At 43.6% G+C, this 21741-nt stretch overlaps 2 protein-coding genes across 6 annotated transcripts in view; both read right to left on the bottom strand.

Annotated features, from left to right (window-relative positions):
• Nucleotides 1-8292: 8292 nt before the first annotated feature.
• The window catches only part of LOC310751334 (immunoglobulin lambda-1 light chain-like), a 90317-nt gene continuing 76868 nt past the window's right edge, over nt 8293-21741 (bottom strand). For all 4 annotated transcript variants that reach the window (XM_083590638.1, XM_083590639.1, XM_083590637.1 and 1 more), the window contains exons 3-4: nt 12185-12222; nt 8293-8852 (exon numbers count right to left, since the gene is read on the bottom strand). In XM_083590638.1, the coding sequence (XP_083446764.1) occupies nt 8533-8852; nt 12185-12222 (358 nt within the window). In that variant the 3' untranslated portion in view covers nt 8293-8532. The remainder of the gene's footprint in view (nt 8853-12184; nt 12223-21741) is intronic.
• LOC310751335 (immunoglobulin lambda-1 light chain-like) overlaps nt 16285-21741 on the bottom strand; it is a 100135-nt gene continuing 94678 nt past the window's right edge. For both annotated transcript variants that reach the window (XM_083590640.1, XM_083590641.1), the window contains exon 4: nt 16285-16844. In XM_083590640.1, coding sequence (XP_083446766.1) covers nt 16525-16844 — 320 coding nt within the window. In that variant the 3' untranslated portion in view covers nt 16285-16524. The remainder of the gene's footprint in view (nt 16845-21741) is intronic.

The following is a 21741-nucleotide window of genomic DNA, read 5'->3' as shown; positions in this document are numbered from 1 at the left end:
CCATCTGGGCGGATTTTTCCATTTTAAAGGAAATGTCCAGGTTTTGGGGTGGATGGGCTCAGGCTTGTGCTCAGGCAGCTCGGGCAGCCAGGGCTCGGGCGGCTTGGACTTGGGCTGCTCTGCATGCCATGGCTGCTGCTTGCCTGAGCCAGGGAAAGCTATTCAAGATATGGTGGAGTGCCTGAAGAAGTGCCGCATGGGGGGTTTCTGCTGCCCGAGGCAGCAACCTCACCCTTCTTAATGGTTAGGCTGGCTCTGGTCATTGGCTTTCCAGATGACAGAGACCGTGCCAGGATAAATACCATCCATGTGAGTCAGCAAGGTGACCTTCTCTTGGTTTCCTACCTCCTCAGACGATGAAAGGAAGAGGCGTATGCCAGGGGGATTCTTGGCTTGAGCTGAAATGCAATGCAACCAAGGTCAGAATGGGTCAGGAGTCAAAGAGTGGTAAGGCACACAGAGATGTTATTTTGTGGAAATACATTCTATGAAAGAGTATAAAGGTAAAGGGACCCCTGACCATTAGGTCCAGTCGCGGACGACTCTGGGGTTGCAGTGCTCATCTCGCTTTTCTGGCCAAAGGAGCCGGCGTACAGCTTCCGGGTCATGTGGCCAGCATGACTAAGCCGCTTCTGGCGAACCAGAGCAGCGCACGGAAACGCTGTTGACCTTCCCGCTGGAGCGGTACCTGTTTATCTACTTGCACTTTGACGACAGAGAAAGCTGTCGACTCTAAGCTCCCTTAACTGCTCCCAGGATTCTTCAACTATTGAAAGTGGTATCATGGTGCTTTAAATGCATGGTGTGAATGTGGGCAGAAATTAATCATAAAATGGTGGGGGGGCACCAGGGAATGGAGAGAAAAGGATATATTGTTCATTGTGACTGACAGCTCAGAATCATCAGATTATATTCGATCTAGACAGGTTCCTAGTTGCAGTCCTACAAAAAGGTATGGGCCAAATCCCATATGGTTGACTGTCAATATGATCTAGAGCAAATAAATGTTGGGTGGGAACATGCCAGCTTTCTTTCTTTCTTTCTTTCTTTCTTTCTTTCTTTCTTTCTTTCTTTCTTTCTAGATTTTTGTTACTATTTTCTGTCGCATCAATAAACTATAACACCTTCAGCAAACATCAGAGTATGGATGTTCTTGCCACATGTCTTACTTTCCCTTTCAAGTTCACACTTCTGTTAAAGGAAATTAAAGCACTGATGCACCTGTGGACACATGTCTCCCCATATTGTCCCACGCGCCAAAGTCTTTTTCTTTTGAAATGAAAACAACTTGCAGGAACTGGGAGAGCTTCCTTGCTAAAGAAATGCCATCAGTGACATGTATTAAATGTTATGGATGTGCTACCATTAGAAGATAACATACAAAAGGGATCCCCTGTGGAACGCCCTCCCATCAGATGTCAAGGAGATAAACAACTATCTGACTTTTAGATGACATCTGAAGGCAGCCCTGTTTAATGAGGTTTTTAATGTTTGATGTTTCATTGTTTCTTTAATATTCTGTTGGGAGCTGCCCAGAGTGGCTGGGGAAACACAGCCAGATGGGTGGGGTATAAATATATTATTATTATTATTATTATTATTATTATTATTATTATTATTATTCCAAAGAGAAGGGAGGCCGTATGGAGAGTGGAATTGCCTAGAGCACAAGCCAGCCTTTTTGGATCAAGCTAGCAATAAGAGGAAATCAGAGGATGTGCTTTGCTCCCTGAAGGTACAACTTCCTGATCAACCAGGAAGAAAAAGTTGTACCTTCAGGGAGCTGAGCACATCCTCTGATCTCCTCTTAATGCTAGCTTAATCCATAAAGACCTCCAACATCTAAGAACATGCCCATCTCGTTACATACTTCTCAGTGCTCTGCCTTTCATACATCACTTTTCAGGTGAATGTCTCACAACCGTGCCACTCTGAATTACTTTATGGGTCCAAAGAGCATTAGAAAGAAATCATAGAATACACTCATCCCCTTACACAAGTGTATTCTTCCTTCCTGGCTTAGGATAGTGCCTAAGTCCTCTTCCCTCTGTTCCTGCCCCCAGAAAGTCCCATTTTGAGGACTTTCACCAGCCTCAGCTCAGCCAGCCTAGCTCTGGTTGAGCTGGAATGAGGATGTTATGCTGAGCCAGGTTTGGGGACTTAAGGATGTCTGAGCCCAGCTGCTGTGCTGGAGATCCACCACATCCTAAACTGCTCATTCCAGTGAATCTTTCCATATGATTGTCCTCTCTCAAGTTGTGAACTGCCCTGAGATACAGTTTTTTAAAATGAAGGGTGGTAGATAAATCTAATAAATAAAATAAATAAAGGATGGTATCCCTTGATTTTACTCTATTTTGAAATGCTAAGGGCTACAAATGGAATAAAAGAATTCAACTTTCTCAGCAGAAATAATCCAGCCCGGATGATCCAGGATTTGCATTTCCTAATGTTGCTTTGGTAGAATGATATTACTCAAATTTGCTTTTCTGATGCATATTCCATCCAACGGAAAGGGTATGTCAAGAGTTTGAGAGTAGCCACAGAAGAGAGCTGCAGACGTTTATCTCATTGGCCCACCCAAAGAAAAGGAGGTGGGATACCCCAATTCTTTTGCCAGTAAATTCCTCAACTTTGGGAGTGGGGGAGAGGTGTAAAATGGCAAGATGGGATTTGAACATTCCGGTCTGGCTTCAGTTAAATTTATATTGTTATGTCAAAGATTCAGTCTGGATTAGGGATGGGAGAATTTGTGAGTTTGGGTTTCTTATTGTTTTCAATCTACAGTTAAGTTCTCCACATTTCCACAGCAATTTGAGGCTTTTGCTTTTTTGGTTTTTGGTTTTAAAAAACTCCTCTTGAGAATTCACCAGCATTTTAGCATGAATTTATCCCAATACACACATTTTTGTATGCAGGTTTGAATAACACAATTTTTTTGAAACTTATTTTCCCTAATTTGATGCATCTATTAATGTTAATATCATGAAAATATGTCTTTGGGGGACCTTTCCCATAATACACATATTTTTGCACACATTATTTTGTTGGAGGACTGCGTGTGAAAATTTGAAAATTTTGAAAGGATAATTGTGCCTCGATTCTCATGTTGATTTGAGAAGTGTGGAATGGGTAGTTTCTCATTAAAATGCAAACAAAATTGAATTTTGTTCCCATCCTTTGTCTGGATTGAATGATAGGTTGTTATATCCAATGCAATACATATTTAGTGTGGACCCATTGAAATCAATGGTGCTAGGTTCATTAATTTCAATGGGTCTGCTCTAAGCAGAGCTTAGTTTAATATGTGGAAAAGGACAAAATAAGATGGAAATGTTAAAAAATTATCCATGAGAAGGAAAGGAACGTGAAAAATTCAGTGACTTACCAGTGATGATCAGATGGGTCCCTCATCCCAAAGATGAGCACAGTGACACACTGCTGTACAAAAACCTGACCTTATTTCCTGGAATAGAACATCATCAGCACCTATATCACATGACAGAAGAACAGACAATGGCACAACAACTTTTGCTTTTCCAAAGTGGAATACCTTCAGTTTCCAAAGAAGCTGTAGTTAATGACATATTGAATGTGTATCATGCTTACCTGCCTGGAAGCAGAAAAGGAAGGATGCTTTAGTCATCCATAATAATGTCAAACATTCATAGTGTATCCTACCTCCTCCTCCTCCTCCTCCTCCTCCTTCTGCGATCCCTTGTAGCCGAGTAAGATTGTCTTTCATAACCACGGTTCTAACAGTGAGTCCGTAAGTGACTGTGGAGGCCAATTCTGGATCCACACATCCTTCCACAGTGGGGACTTGGGTTTCCAGGGGGGAGTTGATCACAGTGAGGGTTTGCCAACTGTGCCTTCTTCTTAGCATGTTTCTCCCTTTTGTCCTGAGTTAGAGTGTCTTCAAAGTCCATGACACCTTTGGTAAAGGCTGTTCTCCAATTGAAGTGCTCGCAGGCCAGTGTTTCCCAGTTGTCAGTGTTTATACTACATTTTTTTTAGATTTGCCTAGAGAGTCTTTGAACCTCTTTTGTCAACCACCAGCATTACGCTTTCCATTTTCAAGTTCGGAATAGAGTCATTGCTTTGGAAGGTGATAATCGGGCATCCGCACAACATGACCAGTCCAACGAAGCTGATGTTGAAGAATCATTGCTTTGACACTGGTGATCTTTGCTTCTTCCAGTACACTGGCATTAGTTTGCCTGTCTTCCCAAGTGATGTGTAAAAAATTCCAGAAACACCATTGATGGAAACTTTCGAGGAGTTGGAGATGGCCTTTATAAGCGGTCCACGTTTCACAAGCATACAGTAAGGTTGGTAGTACAATAGCTTTGTAAACAAGCCTTTTGGTTTCCCTGTGAATGTCCTGGTCCTCAAACACTCTGCACTTCAATCAGGAGAAAGCTGCACTCACAGAGCTCAGGCGATGCTGGATTTCGGCATCAATGTTGGCCCTTGTGGAAACATAACTGCCCAGGTAGGAGAAGTGATTGACATTTTCCAACGTTACACCATTGAGTTGGATTTGTGGCACTGCAGAGGTATCCTACCACACTGAGGTCTTTCAGGTATTTCTTCTGATACCCAGAATCGTTGCCTTAGGGGAAGTAGAACGATAGTTGTGGTCTTTAGCTTGTTGTCAGCAGGAGGACCATAGAACTGGTACCAAAGACTCACCTTGGCTAGTGGATGTAGAATACATTTCTTACGAGACAAGAGGTCCCAAATATGAACTTGTAGGCAGTGAAGCTTTGTCTATGCTCAGTTTCTTATAAATTTAACCCAATGCACTGGACCGTTCCTTTAACTTCCTTAACTTGCAGTGGGGGTGTTGAGAAATCAGTGTAAAAAAATGCCCTATTAATTGGTTCTGGAGGGTTACACCACTAAATTTCAACTAAAACAGAATGTACCTGGAAATTGCGCTAGAACTAAGGAATAAATTGGGAGAGAGAAATTAACATCCCACCTTGTTTCAGTGGATTCTGTCTTTCCAACGGAACCACCACCCTTCCTCTCTAAACAATATAGATGTGCATTTTGATCATACTTGCGCTGCATTATGGGTGTGGTTGTTGGACTCCAGCCCCCATCAGCCCCCAGCCAGCATAGCCAGTTGTAGATTATGATGGGAGTTTAATAACATCTGGAGGGCTGCAAGTTACCCACCCCTTGCCTAAAGAAAGTGATGTTCATCCTATGGAGCAGCACTTTTCAGAAATATATTCCATTGCTCCGGTGAGTATGGGCCTTGCTCTAATACCCCATTCATCACTGCAGCGTTTGAATCCATATTAGGAACCAGTGGACAGGAGGAAGGAAGATTCACTCTGAGATACGCATCCCCCCTTCAGAGCAAACCTGAAGTTCTGCAACCACACCTATTCCCCCACAGGAGTTGATATGGGGTGCATCGATGTTTGCTTTGCACCAGTCTATGTTCCCCCTTTCCCACCTCTCTCCTGTGAGGGACCAATGACCTGCATCAGAAGATTTAGGCTGGATGTGAGGATAGGAAGAAGGTTGATTTCACATGGGCAGGGAACTGATATTTCCTGTGGGTGATATAGGACCATGCACTGTCTATGACGAATGTAGAGTCCCCATATGCTGCTTTCATTGTGGACTTCCAAGATGTATCTGGCTATCTATTAGATGGACATGATTCAGCAGGGTGCTTTTCATGTCTCTGTGTTACGGGGTAGGGAATCTCAGGCCCAGGGACCAAATACATCTCTCCAGGCTTTCCCATCTGGCCCTTGGGACTTTTCCATACCACTACCCCTCTCCAACCACACCCTAAGCCATACTCCACATCACCCTTGCTTCACACTATTCTGGAGCGTTTTAGCCTGACTGGACCTTGTAGTCTGATAACGACTCTTGCTTGATAGAGAGGGATGCATGGCCATGTGCAGAAACTCGTCTTCTGTATATTTATTGCTCCACCCACTTTTGACTTTGGCCCCCCATCCACCGAGGTCTTATGGTTCTCCAGCTCCCTCTCATGAAGACATCAACTTCTTGTAGTGGTGAGCCTCAGGTACCCATGGAGGCTACTTGCACCTTGGAGAACCATGAGCAACCAGGGTTCTCAACTGCTCAGTATCCTCCATGCATGGGTACAAAAGGCCCCTTGCTGCAAAGAGTTCAACCTCTTCTTGGCAGGGGCTGGGAGAGTCACATGGCTTCAAGGGGATGGGGCTAACTGCTTGGCACCACAGCCCTGCCATACCTGTGTTGCATCTCCCCTCCAGGTCACACCTGGTTGTGTGTGTGTGTGAAATCAAGTGTCAGGGGATTCCTTGGAATGAAACCTGGACCCAACCAATCTCCTTTTAAACAGGATGCTGCCTTCAACCAAGTCAAACCATTGGTGTATCTCTTTCAGTATTGTCCATACTGACTGCCAGTGTTTCAGACTGTGGACATTCCCAGCTCTCCTGGGAGATAGTGTTGGGGATTGAAACAGAGACCTTCTGCATGCAAAGGAGGTGCTCTGCTAATCAGCTACGGCTTTGCTCCTCTTCCATTGGACCATCCTTTAGCTGCAGTAGGGCCTGGTACAATTTCTTTCCCTGTTTCTAAAGCAATGCTGTAGGAATTGAGCTTCCAAATATACTACGGAGTAGACAGGGAATATTTTGGCTGAGTAAGGGAATGTTTCTTCCCACAAAGTAGGAATGTGTGGTTGTTATTGCTGTAAATCAACTTGCTCACGTGGAAAAGTCACTTAGTAAAGAAATGATGTCAGTGAAATGTATGAAATTTTATTAATGTGCTGACATTCGAAGCCAACAGACAAAGGGGGCTCAAGGGAGACTTGGAAGGGAGGGCTGTGGGGAGGGGAACGACATAGGAAGGAAACCAGACTTTAATGGATAAAAGTAGCTGTCAGAGCTGCCCGAGGTCCCAGCTCACAAAGGACCAACGCTGCTTCGTTGTTAAGTACGGAAGTCTTTATTGAAGTTCAGTTTCACTTCCAGAGCCGCAACGTGCAGCTCTACGTCTCAAACTTCAGACCGCTGAAGCTCCGTCTGAGTCTCCTCCCCCCAGACACCAGTTTAAGACTCTAGCCTTGCTCCACCTCTTCCTCTGCTCTTTCCTCCTCTGGTTCCGCCTGTCCGTCGGGGTCTCGCCCTTTCTAGACTCTTCTGACGCTGAATCCCCTGAGCCTTCCCCCTCCCTCCGGCGGGCTTTAGGAGCTGGTTCCCAATCCGGGTCTCCTGCTGTCCCTCGCGCCTGTACATTTGAACTTGGCGCGCGCGCCCAGCCAGCAACTTTCCTCCTGACCGTTTCACTGCTGCTGTCACTGCTTCCCCCTTCGGGGAGGCTAGCTGCCACTGACCTTCCCTCCATTCCCCCACTCTCCGATGGAGGCGTGGTCAGCCCTGACTCATCTTCTCTCCCGCTGGAGGAGACGCTGGTCCTGACACATGTGACTCTTCCCCCCCACTACGCTCTGGTGGGGAAACTGGTCCTGATCCCCCGCTGCTGCTTTGGGGGTCCCCGCTGGCTCCTTGTTTCTGGTGCGTCCCCCCTGGGACCCCCCTTGCCCTGACCATCGACGCCCCCTTCTGGGAATCTTCTGATTCGCTGGAGAAGCTCATGGAATCTCTCGGGTCACTGTCATACTCCCCTACGCTACCCTCGGATTCTTCCCCTTTGCTCTCCATTTCCTCTCTCCCCTGTGCTCCTGCTCCCGAGCCCATGACAGTAGCATTAGTGGAAATCAGAGGACAGACTTGGTCCCTTGGAAGAAGGAAGGACCCTGATGGAAGCATGAGTCCCACAATGGACTCATTCAGCCTTCAGGCAACATCCAGAATGCAACAAGTGCTCCCCTGAGTTGAAGGAAGAACATGTCGGATTGGAAGGAATGTTTGGGAATGTTTGAAATACCCCCTCCCCCGAAATGATTCTGGGATGCATCCTGATCCCAAATCCACCTTTTCCATTTCCCAGGAGCTGAATTGGTAGGTGGGACTAAGAGATAACCCTGCCTGATCTTCAGGAAAGCCACAGCCCACCACTGTAGAAAATGCCCACCTAGATGGACCAATGGGCAGACTTGGGAGAAGGCTGCTTCCTACATTCCCATGAAATCACACTGCTTTTATCACTGCTGCTATCAGCCGTAGACCTGAGCTGAGTGCATTCTGGCTAACAGCACACTTCCTTCTGTGTAGCACAGAGTGTAATATAACAGGAAACCATGAATACAACCTGTTTGAAGGAGATGGAATAAATGAGTGGGTCAAGAAATCACACCGGTGAAATGTATGACATTTTATTAATTTGCTAACATTATAAGCCAACATACAAAGGAGATTCCAGGGAGAAGAGGAAGGGAGGAGGTGTGGGGAGGGGAACGACATAGGAAAGAAAACAGACTTGATGGATCAACGTAGCATTAGAGGAAATCAGAGTATAAACTTGGCCCCCTTGAACATGAAAGGACTCTTTCTTCTCGGCTTCTGGAGGCACGAGGAACTCATCAGACCCATCCAGCCTTTAGGCACAGTCCGATCTCCTCACCACCTTCTCAACGGTCTTCCCATCATGCGTCACTTTGCAGGTGACTGTCTCATAGCTCTCCCAGTCGGACTTTTTCATGCTGAGGTAGCTGCTGGCCGCATACTTGTCATTCAGCTTGGTGGGCGTGGTTGTCTCCACCCCAGAGGAGATGGTGGCGCCATCAGCCTGCCAGGTAACTTGGACAGTGCCTGGGTAAAAGCCATCCATGAGACACACCGCGGTGGCTTTGTCTGAGCTCTTCAATTCTTCTGGGGATGGTGGGAAGACGTTCACTGTTGGAGGTACTGTTGGCTGACCTGGAAGTCAAGGGGAAATCTGGTTAAGTGTTGTATCTAAGGGGAATATTATATAATAGAGACATATGGGATTGCGTAATTTATTTGATTTCATAAAGGAATTGCAATCGGATCCTATTTCCTTGTTTAAAAAACAAACGCCTCTGGAAGTCATGTCTTCTAGTTTGGGAAGGCTGTCTGCCAGTCCTCAGAGTGTAGGTCCTGGTTGTGCTGTAATCAGAGCAGGACACTCTGAGTGTGTTTCAGAAGCACCCTGTTCTTCCTTTTGGACTGATATATGGCACTGAGTCTAACTTACCCTCAGCAGCTCAGAAATAAGAATTGGCAGACACTCATTGGAACACCCGATTCCCACCTTAAGGATTGGTGGCCAAGCCTTCCCCTTGTTCCTCCCCATTGCACATTGCTGGACAATCTGCCTGCTGGATTAATTTAATTTGTAGAAGGCTTGCTTAAATATACTCTTCTGCTTAGATATATGCTGAGAACCTGCCTTCATTACAGTGATGCCCATTGGGATTGGTGCAGCAGAAAGCAAGGGAGACCAATGTTAGGTGGAGCTGGAACCAGTGACAGGCAAAGCCAACTCATTCTAATTTTGTCCCCATCCTCTTCCCTGCTGAGTACTAGAAGAGCAACACTGAGACTAAGGAGGAAAAGCTGACAGCCAGGGCCACCCCCGTAGTTGTTGCAAGTAAGAAAGCAGTCATGTGAGCGCTGGCTGAGGGCACATTGAGGTTGATGGGGTAGCACCCTATTGTCCCAAATGGACCAGCTTCCACTGCCTAGTCAGTGGGTGATTCAATATATGCTTCCACAGTTGCTTAATGGGTTAATGCGGCAAGCTGAGCACTGCATGGAGTGTAAGTCTATAGAAGCATAGAGTTGGAGAGCCATAGAGAATGGGGAATTATGGAAGGGCTCCTGCAGGTTACCTAGTCCAACATCCTGCTTGCTGCAGGAGATCTAGAGCTAGAGTGATCTCAGCAGAACTCTGTCCAGCCTACACTTGAAGACCCACCATCTTTATAGGTAATTACATCATCATCCCCTTTATGAAGGTCAACAAATCAGAAACCCTCTACATAACTGGTTGGTGTTGCTAAACTTTTCTCACCAACTAGAAGCTTATCTTTCTGCAAACTTAATTGGATCTGCCCTTTGGGGCACCAGAGAACAGGCTGTTGTCCTCTTCTGGGTGATAGCCTTTCAGATATTGTTCTTTATACCCCAGCTCAGCTTTTTCTTGTCCCAGCTAAACAGACACAGTTTCTTCAAGTTTTTCCTCATATTTTTCTCACTTTTACCACCACCCCCCGGCCAACTTTGTTGTACTTCTATACACCAAGACCAATGTACTTATATGGGCACAAGATACATCCATCCATAAATCTAACTTCTACAATGGAGGAAGCTGAATCATTGAACACTGAATACTCTCATACTGGGATGTGAAAGCTCTGGTTATTCAGATGTGGTTGGGCTATGACTCCCATAATCTCTAAGCATTTGCAGCTGATAGGAGTTGGAGCTCAACAATGTTTGGAGGGCCACCGGTTTCACATCCAGCTGCTCAATAAGGCATCTCCCAAAGTTATTATGTGGACAAATGCAGGAAACATTGACTAGGAACAGACATCAGAAAACCATACCTATCACTGGTAACTAGGGACAATTGGGGATGATGGGCTGAGCTCTTGTGAATTAGTAATCTGTTATTATAATCTCATCGCCACGGACCACATTCTCAGCCCTTCTTAGAAGATCAGATCTTTAAAATAGGATGTCCTAGAGGAATTAGCTTTGGTATCACACAGAATTGTAAGAGAATACTATACGTTATAGCAGGGTTTTCCCAAACAGATGTATTTTTAAAAATATATATATATGTTGACTCGATTCCAGTAAATGCATTGGAATGGTTGGATTCTGCCACTTACTCCTGCCATGGAATCACTAATATATTCTGGAAGAAGACATTCTCCCTAAAAAAACTGAGTCTATCAAAACAGGGGGAACCTGTTTTGAGTCGTTGGACTCAACTCTCCGTAGTTTTGGCCAGCATGGCTAATGGCCAGGCTTATTGCAAGCTGCAGCCCAGAAAAATCTGGAGGAGTCACAGGTTGTCCCATCCTTGCAATGAACTGATGGACAATTCTGGGTGCAATCCAAGAAGAGTTTCTCTTGGAGAAACCTCTTTGGAAATAATTCAATGTGGTGACATTGTGGAAGCTCAAAAATAGTTCCAGCGAACCTTTCTCAGAAAGGATGCTTGGACTCCAATGCCTTCTATACCCAGCCTACTTTAGAATATCAGATCTTTAAAATAGCATGCCCCAGAGGAATTAGCTCTGAGAGCAAACACTTAGATCATGCGGATTCAAGTCAACATGTGAAAAAACTAATACATCTGTGAAATCGGCTTTGATGGTGGCAATCAGGCACCTGTATTCTCTTATAGTTATAATAATCTTCAAGACTGATTTCATCTAGATGTCTTAGAGGGTGACATGACAATTTGAACAATTGGGTGTCTTTAAAATTTATGGCATCCCAGAGTCTAATATTTTGGTTTTGCATACACTTGTATGCACTCAATAAAGTGGTTCTTTTCCTACAATCTCGCTAAAGTCACTGCGTGAGGCTAAAATTCATAGTCTACTTCTGCCAGTGCAGTTGCATAGACTTCAACAGTGCTATTGTTATGGATTTTGGATTGCATTTCTCAGAATAACCCCCCCCCCCAAAGTAGAATAAGATCTACCATTTCATTTTGATGAAGTGTCATCCACAAAACTCAGTTCAACTTTGGAAAAACAATTGCATAGTTTCTATCATTAAAGTAAAATCTAGATGGAAACTCTCAGTGAATATTTAAAAAGAGCTTGTTGCAAGTTTATAAACTATCTATTTTACTCTATTTTTGTTCATTCACAGTCAGGATTCTTAATAGCAGAATCAGTGAATCCCATCAGACGTAATCCAGTTGTATAGGAGATGCCACAACTCAAACTCAGTTTTCGAACATAATTTCCGCCCAGTGGGAAAGACTGACAGAGTTTATAGAGACATTTCATTGACGCACCCCACCACCCGAGAAGTAGGATAAAACCGATCCATCTGTTTCTACATGCAGCGAATAGGATTTTTTTTAACCCACTGCCTGGTTTTTTAACAATTCAACAGTCCCTATGAAAGAATCAGCGTAGATATAATACGAAAAGCCCAAAAGTCAATCAAGAACCAGAGAATGAAAAGAAGGCAAAAAAGGATGGAAACATTAGAATATTGCATCGGGTACAGAAAGATTCGGGATAAATTTGGTGACTTACCTGTGACAGTCAAGTGGGTTCCTCCTCCGAAGACCCACCACAGTGACACACGGCTGTACAAAAACCTGCCTCCCTCACAGGTGTGAAATGGTACAGAACCCCAGTCCATCTGGGAGGAGTAGGCAGACCTGGGACCCCCCCCCCAAATCTTGCTTGGCTATGACTTCCATCATCATTGACCATTGACCATGCTGACTTGCATTGGCAGGTGCTGGGAGTCCAGTCATGTCCAGAGGGCCAAAATGTTTCTCCATTCTTGCCACAGGACCTGACAGTGGGCAATAAACAATGGTATGCATTTTCTAAAAGAATACTGTACTGTTTCCAAAGAAGTTGTAGGCAATGGTGCATTTCTTTTTTGAAAAAAACAAACCTATCTCTGGGGTGACAATGATAAGGTCCTGTTATCAAACCATGACAGTTATTTTTAAAATACCGGTACGTGACTCTTTGTAAATCTTCCTGGTTGTAGATCTTCCATTGCCCAGACAGTCTGTTCTTGGATGCAGGGAGTATGTTAGATGAAGTCCTTTATCCAACCAATTTCCCAGTGCTAGGGATGAATGGGTCAGTTTAATTCCTGTCCATGTCCATTCATAGATCCATATTCATTCATAAATCCATTTCCATTTGTAAGTCCCTTTGGTCCCCTTCCCACATTAATCTACAATTGCTATTGTTATTTAATTTGCCACAAACATGGTTAATTTTGAACGTATTTTTTCCAATATACATATTTCTCTCAAATCATGCATTTCTGAAAACAGATTTGATGCTAAGATGCAGATCCTTGATTTTTTTAAGCTAAGAACTGTATCGCAAAATTTGGAGAAACACAAAATCCAAAGATGACTAATTTGCACCTTAGTCCATGGGGCCAATGATCATATCAGTTTGCATCAGAATTCCCAAAGAATGAATTAGTCAGACAAGCCTACCTTTCTGGGAAACACATAACATTCATAGCAATAACACATCCAGTTAATGAAGAAATTGTTTCTTAGAAGAGATCACACAGACAATGAAGCTTTATCTGTGCTGCAAAAGTTTCTTATAAATTAACTCAAGGCATTGAACCATTTCTTTGACTATACATACGAACTTACCTGTAATGAGCAGCTAGTATGACTTCTTAACCCTTTGAGAAACCATTTAAAATACCTTAAAAATAACGTTGTCAGTCTCTCTAAGGGACAGCCCTGGATTTACAGAAGCTGTCCCGGTTTCCACTTTGATCCCAGAATGTCCCCCTTTTCCCTTTGTTGTTGTTGTTTAGTCATCTTAGTCGTGTTTGACTCTCCGTGACCCCATGAACCAGGGCATGCCTTGGAAACTCTCACTTTCTTCTCAAAGCTTCTCCTTTTTTTTATGTCCATGGAGTTTTCTTGGCAAAATACTGGAGTGGATTGCCAGTTCCTTCTCCAGGTGGATCACATTTAGTCTAAATTCTCGGCTATGACCTGTCCGTCTTGGGTGGCCCTGCATGGCATAGCTCATAGCTTCTCTGAGTTATTCCACCCCCTTTGCCATGAAGGGGCCCCTTTTCCTTAGGACATCCCTATTTTCATCAGAGAAATGTTGGAGGGAATTGAGTTATCCAACCCCTGATCCATCTTATGGCAGCCTTGTATAGGGAAGGTTTTCTTTATAAATATGTTCAATGTTTTATTATGCTTTTATATATGTTAGAAGCTGCCCTGAGTAGCTGGGGCAACCCAGTCAGATGGGAAGGCTATTAATCGTAAAATTACTCTTATGGAATAGGATGTCCCTGTTTTGATTAGAGAAACGCTGGAACCTATGCTTTGTTATTTGCCTCTGCTGTGGTGGTTCTGGCTTCCATTCCCTGCCTTACACAGGCCTGGGATGTTTCTGTGGAGGTGTATTTTGATCACAGTTGCACTGTATCATGGGTTCTGTAGTCTCCTGTGGATGTCAACAGTAGGCTGATATTTTAAGCCGACACTCAGAAATTAAAGTTGGAGACCCTCTCTTATTTTGATGTATCAAAATGAAGCGAATGGGTATCTCTTTTGGGGTGGAAGGGTTTTGTCATGGAGCAGTGTGGATGTGAGAAAAACAAGGGAGGGAGAAGAAATGAGAATTTGTCTTCTCATTTCCATGTAGAACTGTCCACTGCTAGCAACTAATGTAGAGTTCCTCAGGGTTGCCTTCTTATGGGCTTCCTGGAAGCATACCTGGCTGTCCCTGAAGGCCACCCGACTACCAGCTGTGGGAAACAGGATAACAGATGAGGTGGACATTTACATCAGAAGCACTAGAGATGTGAAGACCTGGGAAAAAATATGGAAAAAAATTGTCCCCCTACCAATTTTTGTGGTTTTCCTTTCAATTTGGGGGGCAATAAATAGGGGGAAAGAAAAACTTGGAAATATTTCTGGGGAAATGAGTTTCCTCAATTTTTCCACTTTTCTTCTTGTAGGTTTTCATATCTCTGTTCAGGAGTTACCTTTCATTCTAAAAATGGGGAAAGAGGAAGTACCAAAGTGGTGTCCGGGAATTATTATTATTATTATTATTATTATTATTATTAACCAGGATTTATGCTAGTACAGTAAGCAGGTCACTTTTTTCAGTATGTGATTGCAATAATAATAATAATAATAATAATAATAATAATAATAATAATAATTATTTATTTATACACCGCCCATCTGGCTGGGTTTTCCACTCTGGGTTGCTCCCAACAGAATATTATTATTAATAATAAAGGTGATGAAACATCAGACATTAAAAACTTCCCTAAACAGGGCTGCCTTCAGATGTCTTCTAAAAGTCATCTCCTTGGCATCTGATGGGAGGGTGTTCCACAGGACGGGTGCCACTACTGAGAAGGCCTCTGATGGGTTCCCTGTAACCGCACTTCTTGCAGGCAGGGAACCACCAGAAGGCACTTGGAGCTGGACCTCAGTGTCTAGGCTGAACGATGGGGGTGGAGACGCTCCTTCAGGTATACTGTTCTTATACCAATCATTCCACATGGTCTTCAGAAGCAGTTAGACATTCTTAAAGCAGTTTTTCAAAGAATTTATCCTATTCTTCAGGGAAACCTATGACTTTCATTCACTGGAGGCTATCGGCTCTTCATATTGCCTCCCCAAAGCAATCAGAGCAATGAAACTGATTGGGTGGAAAGTAGGGCTAGAGCCAAGTAGAGGCAGAGCCATCTGTTGAATGGTTGTACAGAAGGCAGGCAGGTTGGGTCTTCCTGAGGACACTGAGGTTGGTGGACCAGGGTTGGTGGACCAGGGCTCCATTTGTACCTATGGACCCAAATGGACCACTCTCCATATTGTGGCATGAAGAAGATGGCAGACCAGTGGCAATGTTTGGGAATGTTTGAAATACCACCTGAAATGAATCATGGAGTGGAATGACAACCAGTCAACTTCCACTGGGCAAAGGAAGCTAATTCATAAAAAAAAAGCAATTGAAAGGGTCAGTTGATCACAATAATAATACTAAAAAGGTTGCTGAGCCATTATGTAGCTCTGCTCCTCTAGCACTGGAACCTGTTTAGATAAAGCACTGCTCATTGGAAAGGATCACAGGTCACATATAGACAGTGCTTTTTTATTTTAAAAAAATGTTTAGAGGTACTCTCATTTTGACTCAAGAAAATCACCATTTTATAGTTCAATTTGAGAAAAATAAACACAGTAAATGGACAAAAGGCTGCCATTGGGGGAAGCAATGGAACAGACGAATCACGTGCTAGAGAAGAAACTAAACATTTTCTTCTTAGATTCACAAAATGGTTAGGGGTATGCATCCCCCTGCGTCCCCACAGAAAAAAGCACTGCATATAGAGAACCTTGCCTGAACTCCAGGAAAGCCACAGCTCACCAGTGTAAAAAATGCCCACCTAGATGGACCACTGGTCTGACTTGGGAGAAGGCTGCTTCCTACATTCCCTGAAATTTCACTGCTTTTATCACTGCTGCTACCAGCCATAGACCTGAGCGGAGTGTATTTTGGCAGAGTAACAGCACACTTCCTTCTGTAATATGACAGGAAACCTTGAATACAACCTGCTTGAAGTACCTGGAATAAGTTAGTGGGTAAAGTAATGACACCAGTGAAATGTATGACATTTTATTAATTTGCAAACATTATAAGCCAACATACAAAGGAGATTCCAGGGAGAAGAGGAAGGGAGGAGGTGTGGGGAGGGGAACGACATAGGAAAGAAAACAGACTTGATGGATCAACGTAACATTAGAGGAAATCAGAGTATAAACTTGGCCCCCTTGAACATGAAAGGACTGTTTCTTCTCGGCTTCTGGAGGCACGAGGAACTCATCAGACCCATCCAGCCTTTAGGCACAGTCCGATCTCCTCACCACCTTCTCAACGGTCTTCCCATCATGCGTCACTTTGCAGGTGACTGTCTCATAGCTCTCCCAGTCGGACTTTTTCATGCTGAGGTAGCTGCTGGCCGCATACTTGTCATTCAGCTTGGTGGGCGTGGTTGTCTCCACCCCAGAGGAGATGGTGGCGCCATCAGCCTGCCAGGTAACTTGGACAGTGCCTGGGTAAAAGCCATCCATGAGACACACCACGGTGGCTTTGTCTGAGCTCTTCAATTCTTCTGGGGATGGTGGGAAGACGATCACTGTTGGAGGTACTGTTGGCTGACCTGGAAGTCAAGGGGAAATCTGGTTAAGTGTCGTGTCTCAGGGGGGTATTAAATATTTGACACATGTAATAAGTTATTTGATTTCATAAAGGAAGGACTATCTGACCCAGTTCTCCAATGTAGTGTGCTGAAATGTTTTGGAAGGACCTGTTACTATTTGGTAGCTATACCTTGAGCTGAAAGTGTCCTACAAGATGTCTTACAGCTCTTTATGATTCTATGGAAAAGGCCCAGCAGAACCAGGTCGTATTCCTTTATAGCAACCAAAAATGTTGTCGTGCAACAAACACATGTTTCAGCCCATGCAAAATATATTATGGTCTATGAAGCAACATAGGCATTCTTGGCATGACTGAACTGTGGTGATCTGTGAGAGGAAGAGTTTAGACTGCATCAGTCCAGTTAGGAATATCTACATCTAGAACACCATAGACACTAAAGAGCTGCTGTCAAATTTTACACATCATTTGGGAAGACAGGCCAGTGTACTGGAAGAAGCAAATTTGGACTGATCATCTTGTGCAGATGCCTGATTATCGTCTTCCAAAGCAACTACAGTGGTACCTCTACTTACGTTGGCCTCCGGTTAAATATCCTTCGGGATACGTACGCGGCAAACCCAGAAGTATTTTTCTGGTTTCTGCCATGCGCGCATGCGCAAAAGCGCTAAACGGTGCCACGCACATGCGCAGTAGCTGCACCTCCAGTTGCGAATTCCTTGGGATCTGACTGTTCGCAACTGGAGATACCACTGTACTCTATTCTGAACTTAAAAATGGGAAGTGCAATGCTGGTGGTCAACAAAAGAGATTTAAAGACTCTCAAGGCAAATCTAAAAACATGTAGTACAGTTGTACCTTGGGTTAAGAACTTAATTCGTTCTGGAGGTCTGTTCTTAACCTGAAACTGTTCTTAACCTGAAGCACCACTTTAGCTAATGGGGCCTCCTGCTGCCGCTGCACTGCTGCTGCACGATTTCTGTTCTTATCCTGAAGCAAAGTTCTTAACCCGAGGTACTATTTCTGGGTTAGCGGAGTCTGTAACCTGATGTGTATGTAACCTAAAGCGTATGTAACCCGAGGTACCACTGTATAATAACCGACAACTAGGAAGCACTGGCCTGCGAGCGCTCCAGTTGGAGAACAGCTTTTACCAAAGGTGTTGTGGACTTTGAAGATGCTCAAACTCAGAACGAAAGGGAGAAACATGCTATGAGGAAGGCACACTCAGCAAACCCTCACCATGACCAACGCCCACCCGGAAACCCATGTCTCCACTGTGGAAAGACTTGTGGATCCAGAATCGGCCTCCATAGTCACTTACAGAATCACTTTTAAAACTGTGTTTATGGAAGACCATCTTACTCGGCCGAAGAAAGAAGAAAGCTGTTCGGATCCCCCTAGCCCATAACTGTGCAAGTTCTGCCAGTCAGCATAAAGCAGGGATGTGGAATCTGTGTCTCTCCAGTCGGTGACAGCCCCATTAAGCATGGCCAGGGCTGATGTGATTTCTGGTGTCACAGCATCCGGGCACAAGTAGAGGATTACTATGTTACCCATTCCCTGACATGGTCAGGAGTGGACAAGATCAATGCCCAATTTGGACTGGTCACTTGTTCTTAAGCACAGTGGTACCTCAGGTTACATACGCTTCAGGTTACATACGCTTCAGGTTACAGACTCCGCTAACCCAGAAATATTACCTCGGGTTAAGTACTTTGCTTCAGAGAACTTTGAGAACAGAAATTGTGCTCTGGTGGCGCGGCAGCAGCAGGAGGACTCATTAGCTAAACTGGTGCTTCAGGTTAAGAACAGTTTCAGGTTAAGTACGGACCTCCGGAACGAATTAAGTACTTAACCTGAGGTACCACTGTACAAAGGATTGTTCAAAATTACAAGTTCTTCTGGGGAAATGACCCACATGTTTATACTGACTGCCATAGCAAAGGAGAGATCAAGAAAGCACCCTGTTTGCTCTCAGAGGGGGTGAACTTTCATTGCACATAAATATTTTAAAGTCAATAAGGTGAGCCCTTCTGGATCAGACGAGAAGCCCAACTGGCTTGGGACACTGCTCACAGCGGTCAACCTGATGTCTATTGGAAGCTTGCAAAAAGATTTTGAGATCAACAGCCCTCTCTGTGCTTTTGATCCCTGGCAGCGGGTATTGCAAAATGGCCTCTAAGAGCGAAAGAATAACATAGCATCAGAAAAAAAGAGGTCTGCTGGATCAGGGTTGCAATGGCCCATCTAGACTTCCATTCTGCTCTCACAGTGATCAACTGGGTGTCTATTGGAAGCTCACAAGCATGAACAGAGTGCAGCAGCACTCTGCCCATTTGGGAGTCTAAGCAACAGCCATTTTTGCTCGCTGGCGCAGCCATATAGAGGGGAAAGACAGCATTTCACTTCTGTAAACAAGTCTTAACTCTGAATCTGGAGAATAAAAATCATCGAGGTGAAATCCCTTCCAGTTATTATTATTTTTTTAACATAAAAAGGGGGAGATGTTTTTCTCTGGTTCCCTGTTCCCCTCGCTGCCAACTGCCTCACACTGTTCAGAAGGGCCCACAACCATCTGGAATGAATTTTAAGCCAGGGGAGACCTGAGTTGGGTGGGGTGAATCAGAGAAAACTCTGTCCCCTTCTCATATGTTAGCGGATGGCTTCCCTGAAAGCAGAATAGGAGCATGGGTTTTTATCCTAATAATAATAATAATAATAATAATAATAATAATAATAATAATATGATTTCAACTATGGTCAGAGAAAAAGAACAAGCACCTCTGAATAAGGCATCCTATTGGCAAGTGTTGTAGTCAGGTAACAGGGATACGTTAATGGGTCAATTTTAGTTTCTTATTTTCCTGGGCTTAAGTTCCATTTCCCATGTTTTCAAATCAGTTTATGTTCACCATCTTTCCCCCCAACATGCACACATTAGGATTAATGGAATACCCCTCTTTGTATAGACCCACTTGCACAATCCATTTAAAACAGGATCAAAGCACTCTAAATAGTCATGGCTTCCCCCAAAGAACTCTGGGAACTGTAGTTTGGAAAGGTTGCGGAGAGATTTTAAGATCCCTCTATTCCCGTCACAGAGCTACAATTCACAGAATTCCCACGGGAGACAAATTGATTGTTAAACCCCTCTAGGTCTGAAGGTGTCACAACGGTCTGGGCTTTCTCCCTTTTAATGCATGGCTTATAATGATCAGTATCATTTATATACCTATTTGTAAATCTGCCTATATTTATATTTACATTAGGATTAATGGAATATTCTTATTGCCAGTGCCAGCTGGGTAGATTGCAACTCAGTTTTAATCCAAAAAGACCCACTGAAATGAGTGGACATAAGTCTTTTATGCCTGCAATTGGTTTACTCCAAACAGGACTAGTATTAGATACAACCTAATGTCTTTGGCTTTGCTCCTTCCTTTTATACTTGCAAATAAAAATAAAAGTACCCACATATTTTTTCCCCAGTGAGACCAACATTAAGTTTAGGGTGTGAGAATTGAGACTAAAGAAATAGGGAAATTGGTTAATTCTCTCTCCTGCTGTGCCTCTATTTCAGTTAAAAAATGGAGTTTGTTGCATTTGATTCCATCGTGCCCCTTAAATCTCAGGTGATTTTTCTAGATATATCCGTTTAGATCTCTCTTAGCCTTCTTGCAAAACCCTCACTCCAACTTTCTCTGAAAAACCCATTCAGTTTTTCTGAAATATGTAGACTGTGGTTTACATTTTACGTGGCTACATTTAACTATCAATAATATGTTGAACATCTTCAGATTTTTATTTTAAAAAGTCATTTGAGAGCCTGCGCCTGTGGATTACTGAGTTTTTCAAAACAAAAAACAGTTCATTTGAACAGAAGCTGTTCTATGATTCTAGATAGGGAGACCCAAAATAGAAAAAGTGAAGAGAGCCACATTAGTTCCTAAGAAAAATTCAGAAATCTACAGTAGGACTATACATTTATAAACCCAGCCCAAATGTCACAGGGCAGCCTGCAAGTTTATCAGTTCTCCAGAATGGTCTGGAAAGCTGAAATTCTCCACACTATTTTATTACATTTTGGTTGGTCTCTTGCACTAATATGGATTTTGGAGCACCATTAGAAACTGATTCAACCTTCCTCATAAATCATATTGGGTACCTGGAAGGAACACTACAACTCAAATTTACTTTTCTACCATCTTTTCCACCCAACAGTAAGATTATGTCAAGGTTAGCCAGGAAGGGGAATTTGATAGAAATGTTTTCAACGATTGTCACAATGATCCACCAATAATATCCCAGTGTTAATGAGGAGAGAAGAGGCATGTAAAATGGATTTGCAACATCCTGCTCTGGCTAGGATTACAAATACAGTTTCTATGAAAGGCTCATTGTAAACTAAACAACAGAAACCCTAAAGTCAGCTTTACAGTCAGAGAAGGAAAAGAGGGCAAAAATGATGGAAAAGTTAGAATATTGTCACAGGTATGGAAAGGGTTGTGATAAATTCAGTGACTTACCTGTGACAGTCAGGTAGGTCCCTCCTCCGAAGACATACCACAGTGACACAAAGCTGTACAAAAACCTGCTGTTCCTTCACAAGGCCATTGACAACCATCCCATATGGGATTAGTATGGGTAATAGGACAACTTCTGTTTTCCTTAGAGTGACATTACAGCTCAGTTTTATTTTTTTCCATCTTTTGCATCCAATTGTTCAGCCACCAAGGCTATTTTGATATATTTACCCCCAAATACTGTCACAAGGACCTAGACTGAGGAAAAGAAATCTCCATCCACCCCTAACTTTCCAGTGTTATTGAGGAGAGAAGAAACCTGCAAAATGGGTTTGCACAATTCAGCTCTGGCTAGGATTTCAAATACCGTTT

The sequence above is a fragment of the Podarcis filfolensis genome, assembly GCF_964270895.1.
Source record: "Podarcis filfolensis genome assembly, chromosome: 16".
Taxonomy (NCBI): Eukaryota; Metazoa; Chordata; class Lepidosauria; order Squamata; family Lacertidae; genus Podarcis; species Podarcis filfolensis.
Note: the sequence above shows the minus strand (reverse complement) of the source record. Positions and strands in the feature narration are given on the sequence as shown.